The sequence below is a fragment of the Pristis pectinata genome, chromosome 3, assembly GCF_009764475.1.
Source record: "Pristis pectinata isolate sPriPec2 chromosome 3, sPriPec2.1.pri, whole genome shotgun sequence".
Lineage (NCBI taxonomy): Eukaryota > Metazoa > Chordata > Chondrichthyes > Rhinopristiformes > Pristidae > Pristis > Pristis pectinata.
Genome location: NC_067407.1, coordinates 110,746,051 through 110,769,478, shown reverse-complemented (window position 1 = coordinate 110,769,478; position 23,428 = coordinate 110,746,051). Strand labels below are relative to the sequence as shown.

At 38.0% G+C, this 23,428-nt stretch overlaps 1 protein-coding gene across 1 annotated transcript in view; it reads right to left on the bottom strand.

Annotated features, from left to right (window-relative positions):
- Positions 1-254: 254 nt before the first annotated feature.
- Positions 255-23,428, bottom strand: part of spata17 (spermatogenesis associated 17) — a 200,915-nt gene continuing 177,741 nt past the window's right edge. Inside the window, exon 10 of the mRNA XM_052011250.1 lies at positions 255-335. Within this exon, the coding sequence (XP_051867210.1) occupies positions 255-335 (81 nt within the window). The remainder of the gene's footprint in view (positions 336-23,428) is intronic.

The window sequence follows — 23,428 nt, the reverse complement described above, 5'->3', positions numbered from 1 at the left end:
AATTCACCTTCATTAATAAACCACCCAGAACCACTCAGATCAAAAAAAAATCACAGAACAAAATAGTAGTATTTCAATCACAGATTCATTGCTAGTTTATTTTAATAGGTTAGTACTTTTTCTGCAATATACATAATATGCTATCAATAACTGGGAGGTTACAATTTTTCCATTACTCCATTGGGAATATTTATCACACAGGAAGCAGTTGATTTGGTTGACACATCATGGCAGGAAATGCTTTCCCATGTTTCTTAAGACACTTCTCCAGCTTTGGAATATGTTTTTTGAAATTTCTCAAAAAGATAAATAGATGTAAACACAGTTTTGAATGGCTAGAAAGAGAAAATAAAACATCATTAACAAAATAGTATCTATTCATTTATTTTAAATATACAATGTTGAGAAGGGCATGGGTACTTCAGCTGTGATGTTCAGATCACAAGTAATTCAGTAAATAAGATAACGTATAAAATACACTAAATCAAGGGTATGTATAGAATTTGATAACATTTCTAACAATTACCTCCCAAGTATGAGCCACTGCATTTGTTACTGACTGAATATCAAAATGTACTTACTTTGCTGAAGCAAAATGGTTTTATATTACATTTTATTTACACATTTTCACTTGAATATATATGCAATTTAAAATTAATCCATTTAAAACAGATTTTGGAGTTAAAGCAAAAAAGTGCAAATGTAGATATACTTGGTACTTCTCTGTAAAGCATTTTCTACATAAAGAAACATAGGGTTTAACCTGGAGACACAAGCGACCACAGGTTCTGGGGTTTAACCTGAACTTTTGTAGCTAACTCTGTCAAAACTTAAGACCTGAACCTTTAAAAACATCTAGAACAGTTTTATTGAGAAAATTTATTGTCACATGCAGAAGCTTTTCATTGGGAGACTTAAATTTGCGCTTACTCTCAAAAGATTGCCAGATGTCTTCCATTTTCTGATGTTAGACTACCATATAGGTCAGGATAACTGGCATTCCCAAACTATAGCATTCTATCTTACTTCTAAGCATCTTCTTTAAAGACAAAACAGATTAGTGTGTAGAAATGAAGTTCCATGTACTGATATCATTATTGTTAGCCAATGGTAATGCAAATTGCAAAGCAGAATTTGGTATAACTTAATTGGGTACTGGGAACAGGATAAAATCCTTTGGAGAATTCATGTATTTAGGAGGAAGGAAAGGTTGATTGCTCCAGTGAGTTGGCTTATTTTTAATTGATCTCAAAACATCTTCCTGTCTTTTCACAAATCCTCACAATGCTTTTATTCTAAAAAGCATCGTGTTTATCATTTATTTCAATGGCTTCCTCAGCAGATTTTTGCATTTTCTTTTATCTTTTATGCAGCCTGTTGACATAAAAATGGATTGTACCTAAAAGGTGCATTAAAATGAAATGTATGCATGCATGCATTCACTAAAGGCATGAGACGTATGGAGTTGCTGGACCTATGCCAGGTCTAACCTGATATGGGTTCAGCGGGCAGGTTTCCCAGCCAAATTACAAGGTAACTGCAAGGGGGTTAGCATTCCATCACCATGCTCCAAAGCTTGGACTGTGGTTAGGATCTCCTGCATTTCTGTCAGAATTGGTGGCATTTCTCAGGAAAATCCTTTCCATTATAATTAGAGTCCTTGCATTAAAGTAGAGAATGTTAAAGACCTATTGCACCTATGATGGATTTCATAAAGAGCTCGCCGCTTAGTTCCATTTCCCTACCCATTTCCCACGCCCCTTTTCAGTTTTCTTCAATAATCCCCAACTTCCCCTTTAAAAGTATCTTCTCCAGGTGTTCTGGTAGGGTTTCCTAGGTTCTAACAAAACACTGCATAACAAGCTGCTCTTATTCATTATTTTGGCTATAAAGTCAAATTAATGCCTTCTGAACATTCAGATCACAGACTTCCAACATGACAGCTTGACACACATTCACAAATCTTAGCTGTACCATCAAATCTGTTTCCCAACTTTCTTTCACCAAAGCGAGGTAAGGTTGTCTGTCTGTGTAGTGTAAATGTGTGGGACCCAGTGAGTAATTTACTGCATCTGTCTAATTCTTTTGGCTTACCTGCTATCCTTACATTAGGTTTCCATTGATATAAAAATGCACAGCAATAATACTAAGGCCCACAAGAACCCAAATAGCAGAAGAGAGAAAAAAACAGTTAAGGAAATGCTGAAACATACTATGTTAGTATTAGTCTTCCTTTCCTTCACTTCAATATGCTTCCTGTTGCTTACAATTCAGGACATACATTTCCTAGATTCCTGTGTGGCTAGAGCAGCAGAAAAAATGGTGTGCAGTAATAATATAACAGGCCAGTATGAATTTAAATGAAGTGCCCAACTGTTTTAAATGTTTGATCCCATACATCCCAAGGTGAGCAGAGAGCAAACAGGCAATGATTTGGCTTTCTTTGTCTTTTTACACCAAAATGCCTCACAGAAATATATGACTAAAGAACCTATGACTATTTGCTACATTTTTTTCTGCTCAATAACTAACACAGGTAAAAATTGTTCATTGATATGATTGACCTTTAGAGCATGGAATGAGTACATGAGGTTAAGAATGTGCTTTATTTAATATTTGGAAAACCATATTAGGTCAAGGGGAAAGACTACAAAATCTGCAGGCAACACTACACAAGTGCTACTCCACAACATCCTTAACAAAGTCTAAATAACCAAATGATTCAAGTACTGGTTGTGCAGAAATCAATTTTTGAATCTGACTTTAAGGAACCATCCAGGATCACCAGGTGACAAGATAAATTGAAATTGTTCAAGGACTATTCAAAATTAAGAGATCAAGAGTTCTTCCTAGTCCCATAGGTAATACAGGTGTCACTTAGAAGAAGGTTACCTTTACTCTTATCATTTGTTGGATATTTCAAATCTTTGGCTCATTTCATAGACAGTCTTTTTCCAGGTGCTGAAATTCAAAGCTTAATGCCAGAAAACTGGTCACTTGGCTGAAGCTTGTCAATGCTGACTTACTTTGCTTTTGATGCTAGCACAAATACAATATTTAGCACCAAAATGGTGAGTATCTAACCAGACAGGGCATTCATCCATGAGAATGGAGCTTGCAACAGGATCATCAACATCAATAGAATGCATACAGTTGGAACCAATGAGAATGAGATGTATCAATTCTAAATTCCTCATGTAAGGGAATCTAGAACATGAGATTATAGTTTCAGAACAAATCGTCTCCTATTTAAGAATTTCTTGTCTTGGAGAAATCTATATCTTTGGACTCCTTTACCCTAGGGAGCTGTGGAGCCAAGCTCATTGATTATATTCATGGCTGAGATAGGCAGATTTTTCAGCTATATGGCAGTCAAATGGTTATGGGGAACAGATAGAAAGTGGAGTTGCAGCCAAGATCAGATCAGATTCAATGGTAGCACAGGCTCGAGGGGCTATGTGGCTTACTCATGTCCCAATTCCTTATGGTTTATCTGCTTATAGAATAGAAAACTATGAAATGAACATTACCACGTATTTCCTTGCCATGACATGGAAGAAATAGAAATTGAAAAATATTGCAAAATTGCATATTCAGACCAAGAGTCAGAAAGAACTGATTTGGGCAAGGTGATAGAGAGAGGGTATCTAAAAGGAAGAGGCATCATTGAGAGTACTGCAAGTGATTTTAAATTTTCCAATCAGTCATGCAGGCAAAGAAGTAAACCTGAGGAAAACCTGCGCTGAAGGACAAAAAAGATACTTAGACTGCAGCCTATCAAATTCAGGTAATGTGTACCGTGAGAGCAATGCTTGAGTGGGTTATGAATGTCATCTATCAGAGTGCAGCACATCACTATGTAATTTTCAAGCTATATAATTTATGCAAAGTAAAGCAGTTTTTTTTAAAACTGAAACTATAATGATGGAAAACTTTGCTGATAGTTAGAAGAGCTGAAGGAAGGGAGTGGTTTGTTGCCTGAGAGCAGTAGGTTATTGCCTGTTGCCATGCTGTTATGCCTACACTGAAATTACATTATATAGATCACCAGAATACTAAGTGCACTGGTTTGTAGTTTGCTGCTGATATACACCATGGACTGACTCCATGAACTTCCCTCAATTCCCATTGTGAGACGAGTAGAAACCCATTGAGCTTCTGATAAAATTAATCCTTCAAGTGGGTTTCTTCTAGTTTTCTTGTTGAACCTTCACTATTTGGTATTGGTTTATTATTGTCACTTGTACCGAGGTACAGTGAAAAGCTTGTCTTGCATACCGATCGTACAGGTCAATTCATTACACAGTGCAGTTACATTGAGTTAGTACAGAGTGCATTGAGGTAGTACAGGTAAAAACAATAACAGTACAGACTAAAGTGTCACAGCTATAGAGGAAGTGCTGTGCAAGTAGACAATAAGGTGCAAGGTCACAACAAGGTAGATTGTGAGGTCAGATTTGTACTATTACCTGAGGAATTTGACCATTATCTTACTTTAGTTGAAGTGGGAAATCTGTTGAATTCTTTAGGAATTCCAGGAGCACAAAAGCTATTATTGGCAAAGACATTCGCTTCAGTAACTAGTTAACCAACTTTCCATAGTAGCAATGAGTAAAACATACCCTAAAAAGCCAATTGTAAAGTGTTTAGAAAGATAGTGATGGGGATAAAATGGGGAGAGTGGAAGTAAGGATTAAGAAGAGTATTGCAGTGCGTCATCGGTATATTGACGAACAGAGTTTATGTCCATAGTTCTCTGAAAGTGGCAACACAGGTAGTTTGGGTGGTGAAGAAGGCATATGACATGCTTGCATAGGCAGGGGCATAGAACATAAAACTTGGGATTTCACGTTACAACTTTACAAAACACTGGTTAGACCGCACTTAGAATATTGTGTGTTGTTCTGGTTGCCACACTGTAGGAAGGATGTGGTTGTGCTGTAGAGAGTGCAGAGGAAGCTTAGGAAGATGTTGTCTGGATTGAAAGACTTGATTTATGTGAAGAGATTGTCCAGGCTGGGCTTGTTTTCCTTGGAGTGAAAGAGGCTGAGGGATGACCTGAGACAGGTACACAAGATTATAAGAGACATTGGTAGGGTAGATAGTCAGAATCTTTTCCTCATGGTAGGGGTAGCAAAAACAGGAAAGCGTAGGTTCAACATAGGAGGAAGAAGCTTCAAAGGAGATATGAAGGGAAAGATTTTTACACCGAGAGTGGTTGATATCTGGAACTCAGTGACAGAGGAGATGATTGAGTCAGATACAGTCACTGTGCTTAAGAAACATTTGGACAGATACTCAAGTAGAAAGGCATTGAAGGATACAGACCTAAGGTGGACAAATGGGATTTAGTATAAATTGGCCGGCATGGATGTGATGGGACGAAAGGCCTGTTTCTGTGCTGTACAACTTTATGACTCTAATATTAAGTACTTTTACTTGTAATATGAAAGACCTGATTTCTCTGTTTCTCTTTCCACAATTGAGTATTTCTATTTTTATTTCAGATGTCCTGTATTTGCAGTTCTTTGATTTTCAAGGACAGAATCTATCTGTTTACAGTTAAGAAACAATGGAGGTGTGATTATACCATTGGGGCTATTCTACAAGCTGCTAACTAATGGGAAGGTTATCAAGGAGTAAATTTGCAGAGAAATAAGAGATGTGCAAATACCATAGCCTAGAGATAATGGGGACTTCAACTATCCAAATATAGATTGAATTAGCTGTAACATAAAGCCAAAGGTGGGGGGGGGGGGGGGGGGGGGGGGTCGGAGAGCTTCTGAAGAATGTTCAGAAGAACCTCAGGAGAACTTTCTGGGTCAGTACAATACGGCCCAATGAGGAAGGTGGCATCACTGGACGTGATTCTAGGGAGCGAGGCTGATCAAGTGGTGCAAGTTGGTGGGTCGTCCAGAACCAAAAGTGGAGAAGTGGCATGAGGAAAAACTTTTTTTTTTACACAGCATGTGATTAGGGCCAGGAATGTATTGTTAGGGTAGAAGTGGAGACAAATGTAGCATTCTAAGAGCAGCTGGATAAGTATCTGAAAGGAATGAATTTGTAGGGGAGAGGACTCAGGAATGGGTTTAGCTGGATTGCTTTTACCTACACCTGATACAGATGCAGTGGGCTGAATGGCTTCCTTCCCTGCTGTAACCATTCCATGGCTTCCTGATTCTGTAGCTCTGTATGCCTGGATAAGCTGTACCAATAATGGCCTTTGAAGTAATAGAGCAATTAGTCTGATAACAATTGTGCAGTTACTGTTTAAAAAATAGCATGACAATGTTTTGAAACTTTGTGCTGTTTTGAGGGGACATGCTACAGATACGTGCTTCTAGCTGAAGCGACAGACAAGCTCACATTCATCTCCTCAAGTGGATGTTCATAGATGCCAAGGAAAATCTCAAGGAATGAAGATTATTACAAAGGTTAAAGAGAAGCAAAAAAATGTACTTCTCTTTATAAATATCAATCCCTGGCCTTTCCTACCTTTCTTTCCTCTAATATGAATACGAATCGTGTGTCAGCAGGTACCTTGTGATCCACTTATAAACTAGTGATAATACTATCACAAAGGAGTACACATCTCTATGAATGTCATCCAAGAATGGACTGCGATGCTGACAAAGCAGAAGAGCTTCAAGGATTGCAATGACAATGTTTTAATGTGCTGACCACTTGTTAACAGGATCATATACTGTGGACTTGGAAAAAATGGTTAGTTTGCAGAAATAATGCTATTGTAATGTCCAGTTTCATTATTTTTCCTATTATTACACTCAGATATACCTTTTAAAATGAAAGTAAAATGGACTGGGGCCAGTGGGTCCAGTCTGGTTGTATTTCTTTCACGTAATTTCTCTTCTTTTTTAATTTTATATCTCCTGGGATACCTTTTTTGATTCTTCCACTTTAACATGTCAAATCACCAGCACACAAAGGAAAACCAAGAAGAGTGGATCACACACCTACAATAATGCAAAAAAGTAGATGAGATTTTGGACATGCTCCTGTAGAAGTAAGTGCTTTTTCTCATTCAATGCCTCTGATATCTTCAGGAAGCCAGGAAGGGGACTGAGGTTTTCTGTGGAAGAGGAAGAAGGATACGGAATCATAGCAATTTATGGCACGTTGTGTCAAGGCTGGTCAAAACTGGATTCCATTACACTAATTAGCCTAAATGTTTTATCCCTAGTACTGATCTCTCTTCTAAGGGGAAAAGGGAAAAGGTCCTTTCTCTGTATACTTTGACTAGGCCTCTCATAATTTTGTACACCTCATTCAAATCTGACCCCCCGCACCTTACAGTTTCCTTTGTTTCAAAGCAAACCACCACAGCCCAGATAATCTTTCCTCAGGAACAATTCTCTTGACCTGGCAACATCCTTGTAAATCCTCTCTGGTGTGATCACATTGTTCTTGTAGAGACATGACCAGAACAGTACGGAGTATTCTCACTGTGGCCTGACTAATGTTTCATACAGTTCTGTCATGACATTCCGCACCGCTCGCCCCGCCCCCCCACCCACTCTGTCACCTCCCCTGCTCCTGCGTTTTTATGCTTTGGAACCTGATCAACAATCCTGGAGATTTGGAACTCGGGACTTCTGAGAGCATGGAGGTAAGGGCCCTGTTGTGGGAAGAGAAGGACAGAACCAACTAAAAGGGGGAGAAGGGAGCTTAATGGTTGGGAGCCTTAGGTGGATATGCATATGCCCCCTTAACAATTCCTACTTGCTTTCAGGATTTGTGAAGTCCAAGATCCCTCTGCCCTTCCATATGTATTCCCTTGTTTGCCCTCCCTAAATGCATAATCTCACACTTCTCTGTATTGCATTCCATTTGCCCTACAGATCTTTGAACCTACTCTGCCATTGTGAAAAACCATGGCTGACTTGACCTTAGCCTCAGCTCCACTTTGACAATCCTTTAGTCCACAGTTGTGCCTATTTCAGCCTGAAATGCATTCAGTGATGCAACCTCCACAGCTCTCTGGGGTAAATAAATCCCCATCTCAAATGCTGACACTAAATTCTGAAACCATGCCCCTGAGTTAAAGAGGAAAGTAGAGATAGGTATAAAAGGGGAATTCCACAGTTTATACTACCATTCAATGGTGGAGCAATGACTTTGCTGATGGACAAGAGGCCAGAATTAGAGATATGGAGATTTTTTTTGGGAGTGGGAGGTGAAGAACACAGTGGTTTCTTAAATGTAATGATTCCATTTTCTCCTGAAAATTAAACCATTTTCATGCACACAAAATGGGATTTTGTGCTCAGTGAAGGTTTTTTCAGTGTGGGAAATCTGTAAAGAATTGGTTTCCCAGGTGCTCTGTCATTTTTCAGTGATTTAATTCTTAGGCTTTGATGACATTTAAAATTACTACAACTGCCAGCAAGGAATCGATTAGCCAGGCTATAATGAGGCAGTTAGTCAGGGCAGCCGGCCTTCCTCCACTCCCAAATGGAGTTCATTGGTGCTCATAAGAATTAGAATGGTTTAAATGATCCTCTCCCCAAATCTGGAAAATCATCTGGGGTCAAGAATGCAGCCAGGTTGTGGAGAGTTCCACCCTCCATTACCACAATGATGAAGATCTGTGCTGATTGGCTTTTCCAGGTTTTCATATTTTACTCATTTAGCGCAAGGAATATGGTGCCTAAATTCATACTTAAATTTTTATTATTTTACATAAATGTAAGATGACATTGGGCTAGATCGTGCTTGATCTGTCCCATTCCATGTACTTTTCCCTTGTGCATTTCCAGTGGCCATGCTTAATCTTTGTGCCCTGGGGATCCAAAGGTCTTCAAGGCTTTGCTACTGCAGCTATTCCATCAAGCAGAGTCGTTTACCGGCAACAACTGTTTTATTGGACAACTCTGTTGAATTCAGTAGCACAGTGAGCGGTCAGATCCATAAGCTTGTCTGTGATTTCCTCTTTTCAATATGCAGATGATGAAGTCAGGTGAGCTCTGACACAAGTGCTTCAGCTTGTACACAAGTACTAGCTAGTGAGCTGCTCAATGTGGCACATTTATGTTCTATATATTAAGAATCTACACAATACTGCAATGAAACTTGAGCAATAAAGGCGGCTGCTAGCCAGCTGTCTATTCCACAAGAGGTGGTTAAGAAAACAATGACCAGTTTGACAAAAACACTCACTCAGGTGTTCGACTTCTAAAGGATGGCCCAGCCAAATTCAGTGATCATTCGCTGTTAACTCATTCAACTCATTCACTTAAATTGGCAGAAAATTTTAAGATGTCATGTACAGGGGCAGGAATCTTGGTCCAAGAAGTCAAGTAGTATGTTTCAATTAGAACATCTACAATTTACGTTTGAGATGCACATTGTGGCAATAAAATGAACACGATAGATTAGCTGAAAATAACTTCTATTCCACAGCTAAGGATGATAAATAACTCACAAAAAAATTATTGTAACAGTTTAGATTTAAAAGCAAGATTAAAAATCTAACTTTATATGCTTGTGCTTTTTTATTACCTTCTAAAATATTTGAATATCAAATCTAAAACACTAAAAGATCTGATTAGATAATTTGTAAAATACTGCACTGAATTTCATAATGTAAGAATAAGGAGCTACACTCACCTTATATCAATTTAAATCCTTAATCTTGCCTATGCTTTTGAGGACAGATGCTAACTAGAGGCTAGTACCTTTTAGCATTAGGGACGGTTAATCACCAAGTGAGTCACCCTGCAGCTGCTCTTTGCAGTTAACTGAAGAGCAGAATAGACAGAGGGGACTGGGACTCGTTTGTCCACTTGTTCTCTCAGGTGGAATTGTGAGTGGCAGCCTAGGAATACTATTATGAGAGACAAGTAATGGAGAAAATGACAAAACAGCCAGTCCTGTACAGTTAAAAATAAAAAGAGAGTGCTTACTGTTTTGAAAACAGATTTTAATGAAACATTATTAAATATTTTGTTGAAGCTATTTGTGCTGGGTATTTGGAATGTTCTTGTAACCCATGACAGCTTAAATCAGGGTGTTGCTTCTGGAACTGACGAGGCTTTTAATCACAGCTGTAATACATTTATCACAAGGTGCAGTCAAACCATTAATGATAAATGCAAGTAGCACAACAGCAATCATGACCTCATTCTAGCTCCGTTTGAAAATCTAGATATTTTTAGTTTTACTGGATTCATGCTTTATAACTGGTACAGTTGCTATGGAAACCGAGGGCCTTCTGGTGTTCCCTTGGTGTAAGGCTTACATTATGGCCACCCCTGAGAGCGATTTTTAAAAAAAAAAATACAACCCTTACAAGGCTAGTAATTATATGTCAGGGCATATGTTGATGAGCTGGTTGAGAACAAATTGGAGCAAAAGTTGATTGGGAAGAAGGCAATAATTTTTCCAAATGTTGCAGAGCTTGATTGCAGATCCCAGACTAGCCAAATGTTCACTGAAAAATTACAGAAATTAAATGAAAATTGTCTGAACATAAATTATAAGCTTAAAATCAAAAATTGTGTAAGATTTTGGGAAAAAGTTGTAATTTTTTTAATCTAGTCAGGACTTCAAGCAAATGTTAATGCTGAACAATATTTAAATAGCATATTAGTGAAGAACTGTGAATTTATCAAAATATATAAAACAAATGTTATTCACTGAACATTGGGTTATAGAAGGAATTCAAAGGCATCAGTTGGATTGACTGACTCTAACTAAAGTCTTTAAAATATAAAGTTCCGGCTTTTGTGTAGAGAAATTCAGTACAAATATCTGATGTTGATCGGAATAAGGTGGTGCATGGAGAAAGGTATGCCAGATCATGGATGACATTTAGAAAGATAAAAAGGAACTGCAAACTGAAACTCTTAAAGAATGTATAAAATACAGCATTATTTAGCTATATAAATAACAAAAAGAAAAACTAGGGATATATTCACCAAAGGATGAGCAAGACCATTCTCAGAGGAGATAATATTGAAATGATAGGGACAATGAATAGAATTTTTTTATCTCAGTTTTCATTTAGATGTCCCCCAAGGATCTATCCAGGGTTGTTCCCTTTTTCTTATTTACATGTTGTCTCTCAGCAAAATCATTGGAAAATACTTCAATTTTCACATGTGCAATGGCAAAACTCAGTTCCACCTCAGCACCATCCCTTTACTCTAAATTTTCACACTGCTTGAGAAATAAAAGACTGCAGATGCTGGAATCTAGAATAAAAACGTGATGATGCTGGAGGAATTCAGCAGGCTAGGCAGCATCCGTGGAAAAAAGCAGGATGTCAATGTTTCGGGTCAGGACTGAAGATAGGGAAAGGGGAAGCCCAATATGTAGCAGGGAAAAGCAGAGCAGTGACAGATGGACAAAAGAGGGGAGGCGGGGTGGCACAAGGTGGTGATAGGTAGATGCAGGTAAGAGATGTCACACTGTTTGTTTGACAGACAGTAGCACCTGAGCAGAAATTTCCTCCAAATGAACATCCGGAAGATATGAAAGACTATCAGAAGGCCCTTGATAAAGCATGATGTGAGAGACGTGAAATGTAAAGTCAGTGGTAGCTTGCAAAATTGATTGAGAAGTGCCTCCAAAGCTGAAAGCAGAGCATAAAAGCTAAGGAGGGTTTCTCAATGTGGCATTGAGCATAAATGCTGTCCCACAGATCCTTGTCCTGGGACTGTTTTGTTTAGCATATAATTGATTTGGAGATACAATGTCTGAATCTGAAGGTTATACTAAGTTGTAGAGTACAGTTAGCAAAATAGCCAACTGCACCCAAGTAGAGAAAACAGGCCAGCAATGTGAACAAATAAAAGGGAAATAAAGTGTAATGTAGCATAAGATGATGTGGCACATTTTGATAGAAAACAATGATGCCATTTGTTTCCTGGTGCATAAAAAATGAAATGAGGGTAAAGGAACAAAGTAATCTGGGAATCCATGTACATAACTTGCCAAAAGCCGCAAACACACCAGTGATAATGCCGTAAAGAGCATAGATATAGTGCTGAGTACAAAATGCAAAAAAAACCCCAAAAATGATACATTTATAGAGTTCCATGCATCAAAATATGTAGAAATGATCTTCAAGGATGTTACTGGAACTGAGATAATGTAGCTGACAGGAAAGAATGGACTGGCTGGGGAATTTTCTCTGTAAAAGAGAAGACTATAACATAACCTGAAAAGGTCTGTCAAATTATGAAGGAATTCAATAGAAAGGATTTAGGTCAACCATTTCTCCCACTTACGATGGGAGTATAAATATATGATGGCCACTAAGAGATCAAACAAAATATTTAAAAAGAACTTCTTTGCACAGACAGTGGTGAGAATTTGAAATGCTCTGTCATCCAGAGAGTTTGTAGCTGACAGCATTGACACAGTTGACGAGAGGCTTCATGCTTACATGGGAAACAAGGGACTAGGGAGATGATGAGGTAGGGTGGGAAGAAATAATTAGAATGACAGGATGCTTGTGTGGACTTTAAACATAGATCAGTGTTGTCGAATGTTGTGTTTCTGTGCTGTATGTTCTTTATAACACTATTTAAATTCAATAGGGAAATGCTGGATTAATCATTCAATACTTCAAAATCATTGACCCTCTGGGTAATATCGTGTCAACCAATCAATCAATAAATCAGTGCTTAAGATAGTACTGAGAATGCAGGATGAATACTAATATAGACTTTTTTTTAGGAACATGAAAAAGCCTTGGGCCAAACAGGCATTTCCTTGCTCATAGATCACTCCCAGACATACATTTTTGCACCCCAGTGTAGATTTTATGAAGTTTCAGTTGGTGCAATGGTTCAGATGATGAGAAAGCATGTCAGATTTTGGAGCAGGAATGTCCACCATGATTTTCTCTCCAAACGGCAATAGCTGGTCATTTCTCGAGCATTAATATCTGACTTTCGTCACTTGAAGCTCACCTTCTCTGCAAGCCTAATTCACCTCTTCATACTTTGGATTAAAAAAAAACTCTGCGTGGTATTGCTTAGTTCTAATGCCCACATTATTAACTCAAATGCCGCAAGTGATATTGATGCCAAATCTCACAATGCTGAAAATATTACCCTGTCATTTCTATATATCTTATGGTCATCCTTGTTTTGAAGTGGAGATGTGAAGCTTGAACAGTTTCCTGTTGATCCTGTAGATTAAACATCTACAAAGAGAAGCTTGTTGGAAGAAAGAGGAAGTACTGCAGCAAGGAAGATTAAGAGCATTTTGCAATGACATGGCACATTGGAATTCCCCCTCTATGAGCCTGAGCAGTCAGCCCTCAGCAGAGGCCTCACCTTTGTACCCCTACACCTGCACCTCAGTGAGTTCCAGGCCCGACATCTCTCCCCTTTCTTCTGCCTTTTTTCTTGTTGGCCACTAGCTTACGTACAAGTTATTTAACTGTTTTAGCATCTCTAAAAAAAAGTCTGATATCCATGTTGAAGCTGTATAAAGTTCTTGCCCTGGAGCAGAATACTCAATGTCTTTTTACCAAGGGCCACAACTCTGAGCAGTTAGATTCTCGAAAGCCAGAATCATTTATCTAACAGAAAGCACTCACCTCTTTAAATCACTTACATTCTCTTTTTTCTGTAGGAGCCATCAGGCTTCAGGTTCTGTCAGACAAGTGAAACAGTAGGTTTGGAAAGAGTCCGAGAAGAGGAGGTGGCAAGTGGTCCTCTGAGAACTGCTTTTGGTGCTATTGAATATTTATTCACTCATTACAGCATTTAGATTTCCTCCCCATAAAAATTAATTTTACAAACAAATTCACAAAAATCTGCACTCCAGATTGAGCCTGCTATTTTCATCACTTCTTCAAGCAGTAATCAAGCTGGGAGCTTTGAGACAGAGATCTCTGTGCCAAGCCAAATGTGCACAGCATTTTCCCACTCTTAATATTCAATACAGTGGCTTTCTGGCAATGGAAGTGCTCAATTCTAACAGCTTTCCAAAGGTGTTTCATATTCTTAAAAAAACTGCACCACTTTAGTAGAATGGCCTGTACAGGGATTCTATTTATGACTAATACATGAAGCACTGCACTACAGCAAGACCCCTACAACTTGTGGAGATGAAAAGCCAGGAATGTAGATTCACACTTAAGTGCAAAAATAGCAGCAACATAAATTCTCATTGAAATAAGAATGGAATACCTGCTCTTGCAACACTTTAGTATTGATAAGACAATGACAGATCACTTCCCAATAGGTTGAAGCTGGTACCACTGGTAAAACCTTCACACTTGATATCGTAACTCTCCACAATCTACTTTTTCTGTTTGTTTACAATGTACCATGTTGCACAACACTTGGAACTCAATTTACTTCAAATTAACCCCCATTTTACAAGTTTAGGGTCTTGCCTTGGATATTGTCAGAGGTACGTTGGTGCTTTTCATTCCCGTAAATGGGATTCCATTTGAGTATGTGCCCATATTTCATAAAACTATATTACTGCATATACCAGGAATCTAACAACAATATCCCCTTGTGCTCCCTCAATCTCCCTGACAATGGACCGAACACTGGGTGAGATGAGGCTAGATACGAATCATTAAGCTATGTTATTTCACAGTGAATGAACATTCAGTGCAACTGTTATGATCAGATTCACTTAGTTCCATCAGTACAACTCACTTTGTGAAATAACACAAAATAATGAAAGCAATACGCTTCTCCACATCAGTGGGTGCCTTGGTCAATTTAAACAAAATAACTTCAAACTAGTACCCTGTATTCTAATCTTTTCTTCATCACTGCTGGGTTTGATTGCCCTTATAAAGTCCTGTTGGAAAACCCTTATTGATCTTGTAACCTTCACTAGGCCTGACTGCCTGCTTGTGTGGCTCATCTATTTTTATATCCTTCTGTCCACAGTTGAGCCAAGGATCTCCCAAAAGTGCCCAGGAACAGGTAATTTCCCCAAACAATGACCTTGATCTTAACTGAAGTGTTCATTCAGAGCAGGTGGGAGAAGTCATGGGTTCTCTGATTGCACTCCAGTTTCAACAGTAGATGTGTTTTAATTTTCACCTCTGAGTTTCCACCTGAAACTGTTAGCTTGCAGCTGTGAAGCAGGTAGGTCTACTTGTAGTGGCGAGTTGGGGGTAGATGGAAGAGGGTGTAAGATAAAAGAGCTGAAAGAGGATAGACAGATTGAGTATGAGATCATGGATGAGAGATCATGGTAGAGAGTTCATGATCTTGATTTTGGGGCTAGGGGATGGTCAATGACCATTTGGGTGGTGCTCAGGAGAGATCGAGGAGGTAGGACATGGAGAGAGGTGAACAGATTTAAAAGTAAACATTTTGGACACCCTAGCCACCTGCCATACTGTAAAAATACTAAACATACGAATACAGTTTTTCTTGACTCTTTTCATATGCCTTGTTTCTCATGACCAGAAAACACCTTTTAGAAAGAAAATTGTTTTAAAAATCAAGGTATGCTACCTCATTAAATGCTTTTATTAAATGTCCTGCCTCTTAAATCAGGATTGGTTCCCATGCAATTGTCTCAATTGCATTAAAACTAAAAGTAGGTGTATCTAACTGAGTTGAGTTCCTTTTGAATTTTTTTATATTTTAACTTCTCAGACCAAAGTCTTCCATATTTGGGGTTAAAATCACCCCAATGAATATAAGGCATTAACTGATTGCTGAGATATCTTGGCAACTTGCTTAATAATCTTTGAAGATAATAACATATTACTCACCTTTCACCGAAGTGCCTTTTTTCTAAACACCTGTTTGTGAAATACAATTGAAACATAAAATATAAAGAAGCTCTTTCTTCAAACATCTTTTGGTGGAGCAATGGTCACAAAATTCTTTAATTGCCTGAACATCCTGAAACATCCCTCAAGAGCTATGTAGCAATTGGACATATGAAACATTACTGCTTATCCGGCTGAATTATAGGATCAATCCTGTGGGAGTGCTTGATGGTTGATCAATAGTGAGGGTGAAAAGATTCAAGAATCAGAAATTACACGGGTAATGATGGGGCACAACATTGATTACCAACTCATTCATCTGAGTTTTATGCTGTAAGAGAAAACAGAGAAAGGGCATGAACAACAGATGTTAGGAGAATGCTGGGATGTAATCACAAAACTGTTTCATATTCTCTGTTTATTTTTATTCTTTTGTCACATGTCTTAGCTAAATCCAAGGAAAGCACTTCTTAATCAACAGAAGCCTCACGCTTCATCGCCAGCGAAGAATTTCTACTAAAAATCTTCTGGCCGTATTGATCAACACATTGCTAAGTCACAATCCTTATGTGTCCTACTTTCTGTAAAAGCAATGTAAGAGCGATACTATCACAATAGCAATGATTGTTCAAATAAAAGCTCAACCATGCTAGAATTGATGAATGGACAGTAAATGCAACTTTGCCAGCATTTCACACACACTGTGTATAAGTAATAAAACATAACCACATCAAATTGGCAAAGAGTCATAGATTTAGTCTCACTTTATTTGATGAAGTGAAAAACAAGAATAAGGCACTTGCAAACATCTTCAGCCAGGAGCGCTAAGTGGATGAACCGTTTCAAACTCCTTATGAAGTTTCTATAACTGCCAAAGCCAGTGTGTTCAATTAAATCGATTCATTCTAAGTGATATCAAGAAATGGCTAAGTGCAAAAAAGGCCTTGGGCCCTGATAACCTTTAGGTTGTTATACTGAAGACTTGAGATTCAAAACTACCTGTACCTTGAACCAAACTATTCTAGTATAGCTAGCAAGTACTCAACAATGTGGAAAACAGCCTAGATACATCCTGTTCAAGAAAAAGGGGAAAATTCAATATAGCCAAATATCGCCCCACCATTCCGGTCTTAATCATTAGCAAAGGGATAGTAAGCTTTTGTAATAATGCTATTAATTGGCAGTCACTCTCCAATAACTTACTCATTAATTGTGAAGTTATCCATCAGGATCACTTAGTTCCAAAACTAAGTGTAGCTTAAGTCTAATATGGAAAAAAAAATGACTGAATTCCACAGGTGAGATGAGAAGGTCAGGCCTCAGCAACCAAGCAGTATTTGAGCAAGTGTGGCATCAAAGTTTCCTCATAATATTACATTCAATAGGAATCATACAGAAAATTCTATACTGGCTGGAGTCATATCTGGCATTAAGGAAGATAGTTGTGGTTGTTGGAAGCCAATCTTCACAGCTCAGAAATCTTGCTGCAGGGCAGTGACCTAGGCTCAACTATCTTCGCCTGTTTCATCAATGACCTTCCTTACATCAAAAAATGTTTACAAATGATGGGAGTGTTTAGTTCCACTAATGGCTCTTCTGATAATGAACCACTCTATATATGCACATAAAAAAGCTTAGACAACATTGATACTTGGACGAATGAGTGGCAGTTACATTTATGACACACAAGTGCCAGGCCATGACCATTTCCAATAACAGACCAGACAACTATCTCCCCTTGCTAATCAACAGCATTGCCAATGTAAAATGATCCTATTATCAGTATGCTAGGAGTAAAATTGACCAGAAACTTATGATGAAATACTCCAACAACAGCAGCCAAGAATAAGCAACTGCTTGACTGGCACTTCATCTGCCATCTTAAATATCCACTCTCTTCACCACTATAATACTATGACAGCAGAATGTACCATCTACAAGATGCACTGCACTTTGATAATTCACCAGCTTAATCCAAATTTGTAATTTCCATTGCCTAGAAGAACAAGGGCAGCAAGCAGATTGAAACACCACCACATTGCATGTTCCTCTCAATGTTACACTTTATCCTGACTTGATTCTTCGCGATCACTGATCAAAACCTTGTACTGAAATCTCCGAAGACTAGGTGGAGCTGAAAATTCATACAAACTGGTGCTTATATGACACAGAAACAAGTAAGTTGCAGTCTTGGAAATGACTTTTCCTCTCTCCTGCATTCATAGATTCCAACCACCATAGCAGGTGCAGTACAAATACTTAATTTTATTTTATTCTAGGAATATTTTAGTTTTAATTGGTATGGCAAAAAATAAGCATTTTGATTACTGATTGTATTATTTCTTGTGGGTCATCTGTGCAAGGTTAAGGCAGGAACAGTTAACTGATATATACCACAGGACCAGGTCTAGATAATCCAGGATGATTGTTAACATTGTCCTTGGATGGAGGCTGTCTCACAGATCATTGAGTGTTTAGAACTGATCAATGGAGTTTGCATGTCATTCTATTCAATTCAAACTTCCTTAGTGATTGACACCTTGGGGATCTCTTTAAACAAATAGGTTTGATTGACAGGTGTTGTCTGCATTGATGACTTGAGACAGTTATGAACAAAGCAAGGTCATGATCCTTTTTGGATCTTGACAGACAGCTCTGTAGTCAGTATTGTAAACCTGACTGGTTTATTGGTTGCCTATGCTTAGGTCACTGGTCAATTTGAAACTGTACAAAGTATAACTCTAGCGAGAGGATTTTATGGGTACAGAAAATATATATAAGTAAGGGGAATCTATTTTGAATGTCCATCTTATGTTCAGAATTAATGTAGGAAATGTGTCTGCCTTTGTTTACAATTCAAATAGATTAGCAAAGATTTATAATCAGGGAAAAATATTCTTGTATGAAGCAGTATTACTTAACCCACAGATGTTGAAAATCTGACGTAAAAGCAGAAAAGATTTAATTCATCAAGTGACATCTGCAGAGATGAAAGATCATCAACCTGAAACATGAACTCGCTTCCCCTCTTCATAGATGTTGCTTGAAATGCCAAACATTCCCAGCATCTGTTTTCATTTTACTTACAATCTATACAAGCAATTTATCCACTACTTTTAATTTGAATTATATATTCATAGACATGAAAATTCAAAGACAGAGCACTTTTTTATGTGATTGATCGGAGTGCTAAAATCAATTACAATATACTTCCCACACAGTGAAATTGTGAAATTAGTAGACTTTGTGCACATGTTGCACTTATGACTGGGGCTGTTGGTTGGAGAAAGTGGAACAAGGCTGAGACAACTTAAGAATGTTTTCAGCATTGACACATTGAAGTCCTTTTGCATCACCTTGGTGGAAAGGTAGGATAATGTGTTAGTAGAATGCTAAGTTGGCATAAGAGGGTAGAATGGACACATTCACACCAGACAATATGCAATGCTGGTCTATTGAAAATCCAGACTAGTCCAGTATGCTTTAAAGAGTTAAGCTGAGAAATCATTACTTCGGCTTGTCATAAGTTTGTGAAAATCAACCAAAATGAGCACAGTAATGCCAATAGTGGTTGTGCTAAGACGGGTAAATAAGTGTATATGTGTGGAAATGATAGTCACACAAAATCAAACTGTAGATGATATAAGATAAGATAAGGGCTGAAGGGCCTGTATAGTGCTGTACTGTTCTATGATTCTATGATATCTTTATTAGTCACACGTACATCGAAACACACAGTGAAATGAATTGCGTAGTGTTCTGGGGGCAGCCCCCAAGTGTCGCCACACTTCTGGCGCCAACATAACATGCCCACAACTTCCTAACCTGTACATCTTTGGAATGTGGGAGGAAACCCATGCAGACACAGGGAGAACGTACGAACTCCTTACAGACAGCGGCCGGAATTGAACCCAGGTCACTGACGCTGTAAAGCGTTACGCTAACTGCTACACTACCGTGCTATATCTGCTACCTACCTTGCCATACTCAAGCATAGAGTTACCAGGATCTAACCCTAATCCTAATTAAATGTCGCTCATTCTCATGCTCAGATGAATAATGACAAAGATAGCCAGCAATATCTGACCATCAACACACACAAAAATCTCTGCTCATTCACAAAGTTGCCTCATGCAGTCAACTTTTCAACAAGCTTTCCAACATAAAGTTGATAAGATCTTAAAGTAGTGAATCATTGTTCATGTAATCAGAATGATCAGTTGGTTGCCATGAGCTCAGAAGGATAAAATCTTTTGACTTTTGGAGAAAACGTTCAGGAAATTACATTATAAGACAAATCCATGTTTCTTTTATTCTAGTAGAAATATTTTAACTTTGTTTGAAAGTTAATGTCAATGGCCTACACCAAAAATGGAAAAGTATAATTTCCAATGCACCAAGGATTTGAAAATACAGCAGAGCTGAGGTTGTACCAAGGGATGGAGAAGCATTGTTCCTTCTAGGTCTTGAGATTGTGCTTAAGACCATTGCATAACTTGTTACAAAAGGATGCAAAATGGTTATGGGGCAAAAATAAATAAAGTGCATAAAAAATTGGCAAAAGAAGTTTTCGTTGCTCATCATTTATGTGAATGGAAGCTGGCAAGTGATGCATCAAGTTACAGTTTTAGTGCAGTACAAATCACATAATAGATGATGGGCAAGAGAAACCCATCCTTTTTATTTCTTGCACTCACACAAAATGTGACCACAATTATGCACAAACTGAGAAGGAAGATAAAAATATAATAATAAAAAAATAATAATATTAGAAGGAGGAAGAAACAAAAAATTCCATCAGTTTCTGCTTGGCATTTCTTTATCCTTGTAATAAATCTTAAGCCCCTACTATGATAACTCCCAAACTATGCCACAGGATGCCATTGTTGGTGCTCAGTCCTGACTGCCACATGAAAAATATGATGTTGTAAGTGAAAATGGGATACATGCAGAATGCAATCGAGAACAATTTTTTTTAGGTACTGCATCTGAAATCATAAACATGACCCAGAAAGATCAAAAAGGGTTTATTAACAGACATTGGAAGGATGGGTTAATTTTGAATAATGTTCAAATAAGGAACTGAAATATAAAGTGGGGTTTCAGAATGGTAATGCCTTCTTCATTCAAGAGAAAGTATTTTCAGCTGAACTTCTAATGAACACATTGGTATAGTCAGCATGAACGCCACTGCAATGGAGTCATTGAGTGGTTTAATGTCTTCTTTGGATGGTATCTCCAAATCATTTGCCAAAATTGTAGGAACAAGTGTAGATCAAATTATCTGTACTAGAGATTAATCAAATCTGATGAAACATGAAGTTGTGTCTGAGCTGGATCTAGTACAGACTTCAGGAAGTGAAGTTCCAAATCTAAGCAATTCTGACAAAGAAAAAGAACCTTCTTTGAGTTGAAATCCAGAACTGAACAGTTCAAAATCAGATTAAGCGCTGATCTGAAGAAGACTCTGAAAATTACTCAAAGACTAGATTTAGAATTATTGTTCATACAAAAGGGAAATTCAAGACAATTATGCAAAATACATATATTGATAAGTTACTTGCACCTCACTAGTGAGCTCCTTCTAATAGCTAAAAAGATAAATAACTGCTGGGGCTGGAATTTGTTGACTACAATGACATATGGCCTGTTGTCTTGCTGATGTGTGGAAACACTATAAAGTTAACCTTTGGAGATCACCAGATCTAAATTTTTGCATGAGAAGTTTGAGGTCCAAAGTAGTGAGATCTGCATGGTGACAGGGCTTTGGCAGTGTAATGCTGTCATATGAGCAAACAACATAAAACCTTGCCTGTGAGCTGAAACATTAACAGCTGGAAAAGCTATAAAAATAAATTAAATAACTATTTTTTAAAAATTCCAATCATATACATATGAATAATTAAATCATTAAAAAAACCAATTAATTAAAAAAGAAATACTTTGTACAGCCATTTCTGCCCATTCATATGAATGAGTTTGCTGTTCCTGTGCTAGGGCTAACCTGTGCAGGGCCAGTGAACAAATTACCCATTGTATGTGCTGGGCAACTCACCAGGTTCCTATCCTATAGGCAGTCCAAAACTGGTGTGCATCTGCTAAACCACCGGCTATTATGTTCAGGAATTCTGTAGTGAAGTTGGAATCCTAAAGTTGCTCATACTTGGTAATTGTAGGCAATCCATCATGGAACTGTCGACATTTCATAGCAGTTTCCTGCCAATAACTTAATTTAAGAAAATGTTTGATCTTAAAAGTGGTGCAGTATGTTGAGATATAATAATAAAATTGTAAAAATCATTAGTAACGATAAATGTAGAGGGCATTGGGTTCGGGTGAGAGGAGAGAGATTTAATAGGAACCTGAGGAGCAAATTTTTCACCCAGAGGGTGGTCAGTATATGGAATGAGCTGCCAGAGGAAGTGGTTGAGGCAGACACAATAATATTTAAAGGGCACTTGGACAGATACAGGAAAGGTTTAGAGGGATATGGGTCAAACGCGGGTAAATGGGACTGGCCTAGATGGGCATCTTGGTCAGCGTGGACCAGTTAGGCTGAAGGGCCTGTTTCCATGCTCTATGACTCTATGACATATAGTTTTTGACTCCAACCATAGCAAGGATATTAAGGCAATGGTGAAGGCACAGTGCAGATTCATTAAGATGTCAGTTGTTAGGAGGAGATACAGATCTAAAAAAAATTAGAAAAATGTGGGCATATGGTGCTTAAGGATAGGCAGAAGCAGGATGATTCCAGTAAATGAAAAGTCTTCTTAGAGTAGAGAGAAACAAATATAAGGTTAAATGTGTGAGGTTTCAGACAGCGGGAGAAACAATTTTATTTTGTGCCTTCTATGCACTTGTGCGGATCTGAACGCCACACCTCAGGAAGGGTACTGATCCAGGAGGGGGTTCAGCACAGATTTGCCTAAAAAATGGCTGCATTAATGCATTAAAAGGAGAAATTTATTCCATCAAATTTAGAAAGTTAAGTGGTGATCTGATTGAAGTTTTCAAGAAATTAAAAGAAATTATGGTAAGTGGAAAGAAACTATTTATGGGATTAGGGACCCTAATTGGGTGGAGGATAACCACAAAAGGGTTAAACTGGGGCCAAACACTCTCCTTCCCATGAGACTAATGTTCAAATATAAGAAAATGATCTGGAGGTTTATAAATCCATGAAGTTCTTTTTACAGACAGAGCTCCATTTTTCTCTTTGATTTAAATGATTTACCAACATTAAAAAGGGAAATAGTTCATTCTTATCGTATACATTTGCTTTCCTGCTTTTGCAATTTATGGACCTACCCTTTCTGTTAACTCAATAAACTTAACTGTTTGAATTAAAGGTGTAAACAAATCAGTGCATCCTCAGTAACATGCAGACTATTGATTTCCTGCAAATAGACTGCAACTGGTATTTACCTGAGGGAGTCTACAACTGGTGGCCATGGTTAAAATATTATCTTACATGCTGACAAAGCCACTCTGTACAGATATAACCAGATCTTTCAGCTTCATCGCTCTGGCCAAAATGTGTTTTCTTTGCCTGTAGAATACATAAATAAAAGTATGTACCCTCAATGCTTTAGTGTAATATTCCAGCAAGTTTAAAATAGTCCCATGGAAACCAAAAGTCTGGGATCCTTTGTGAGAATTATTAACAACAGAAAAAGGGCAGCTTTATTGATCATC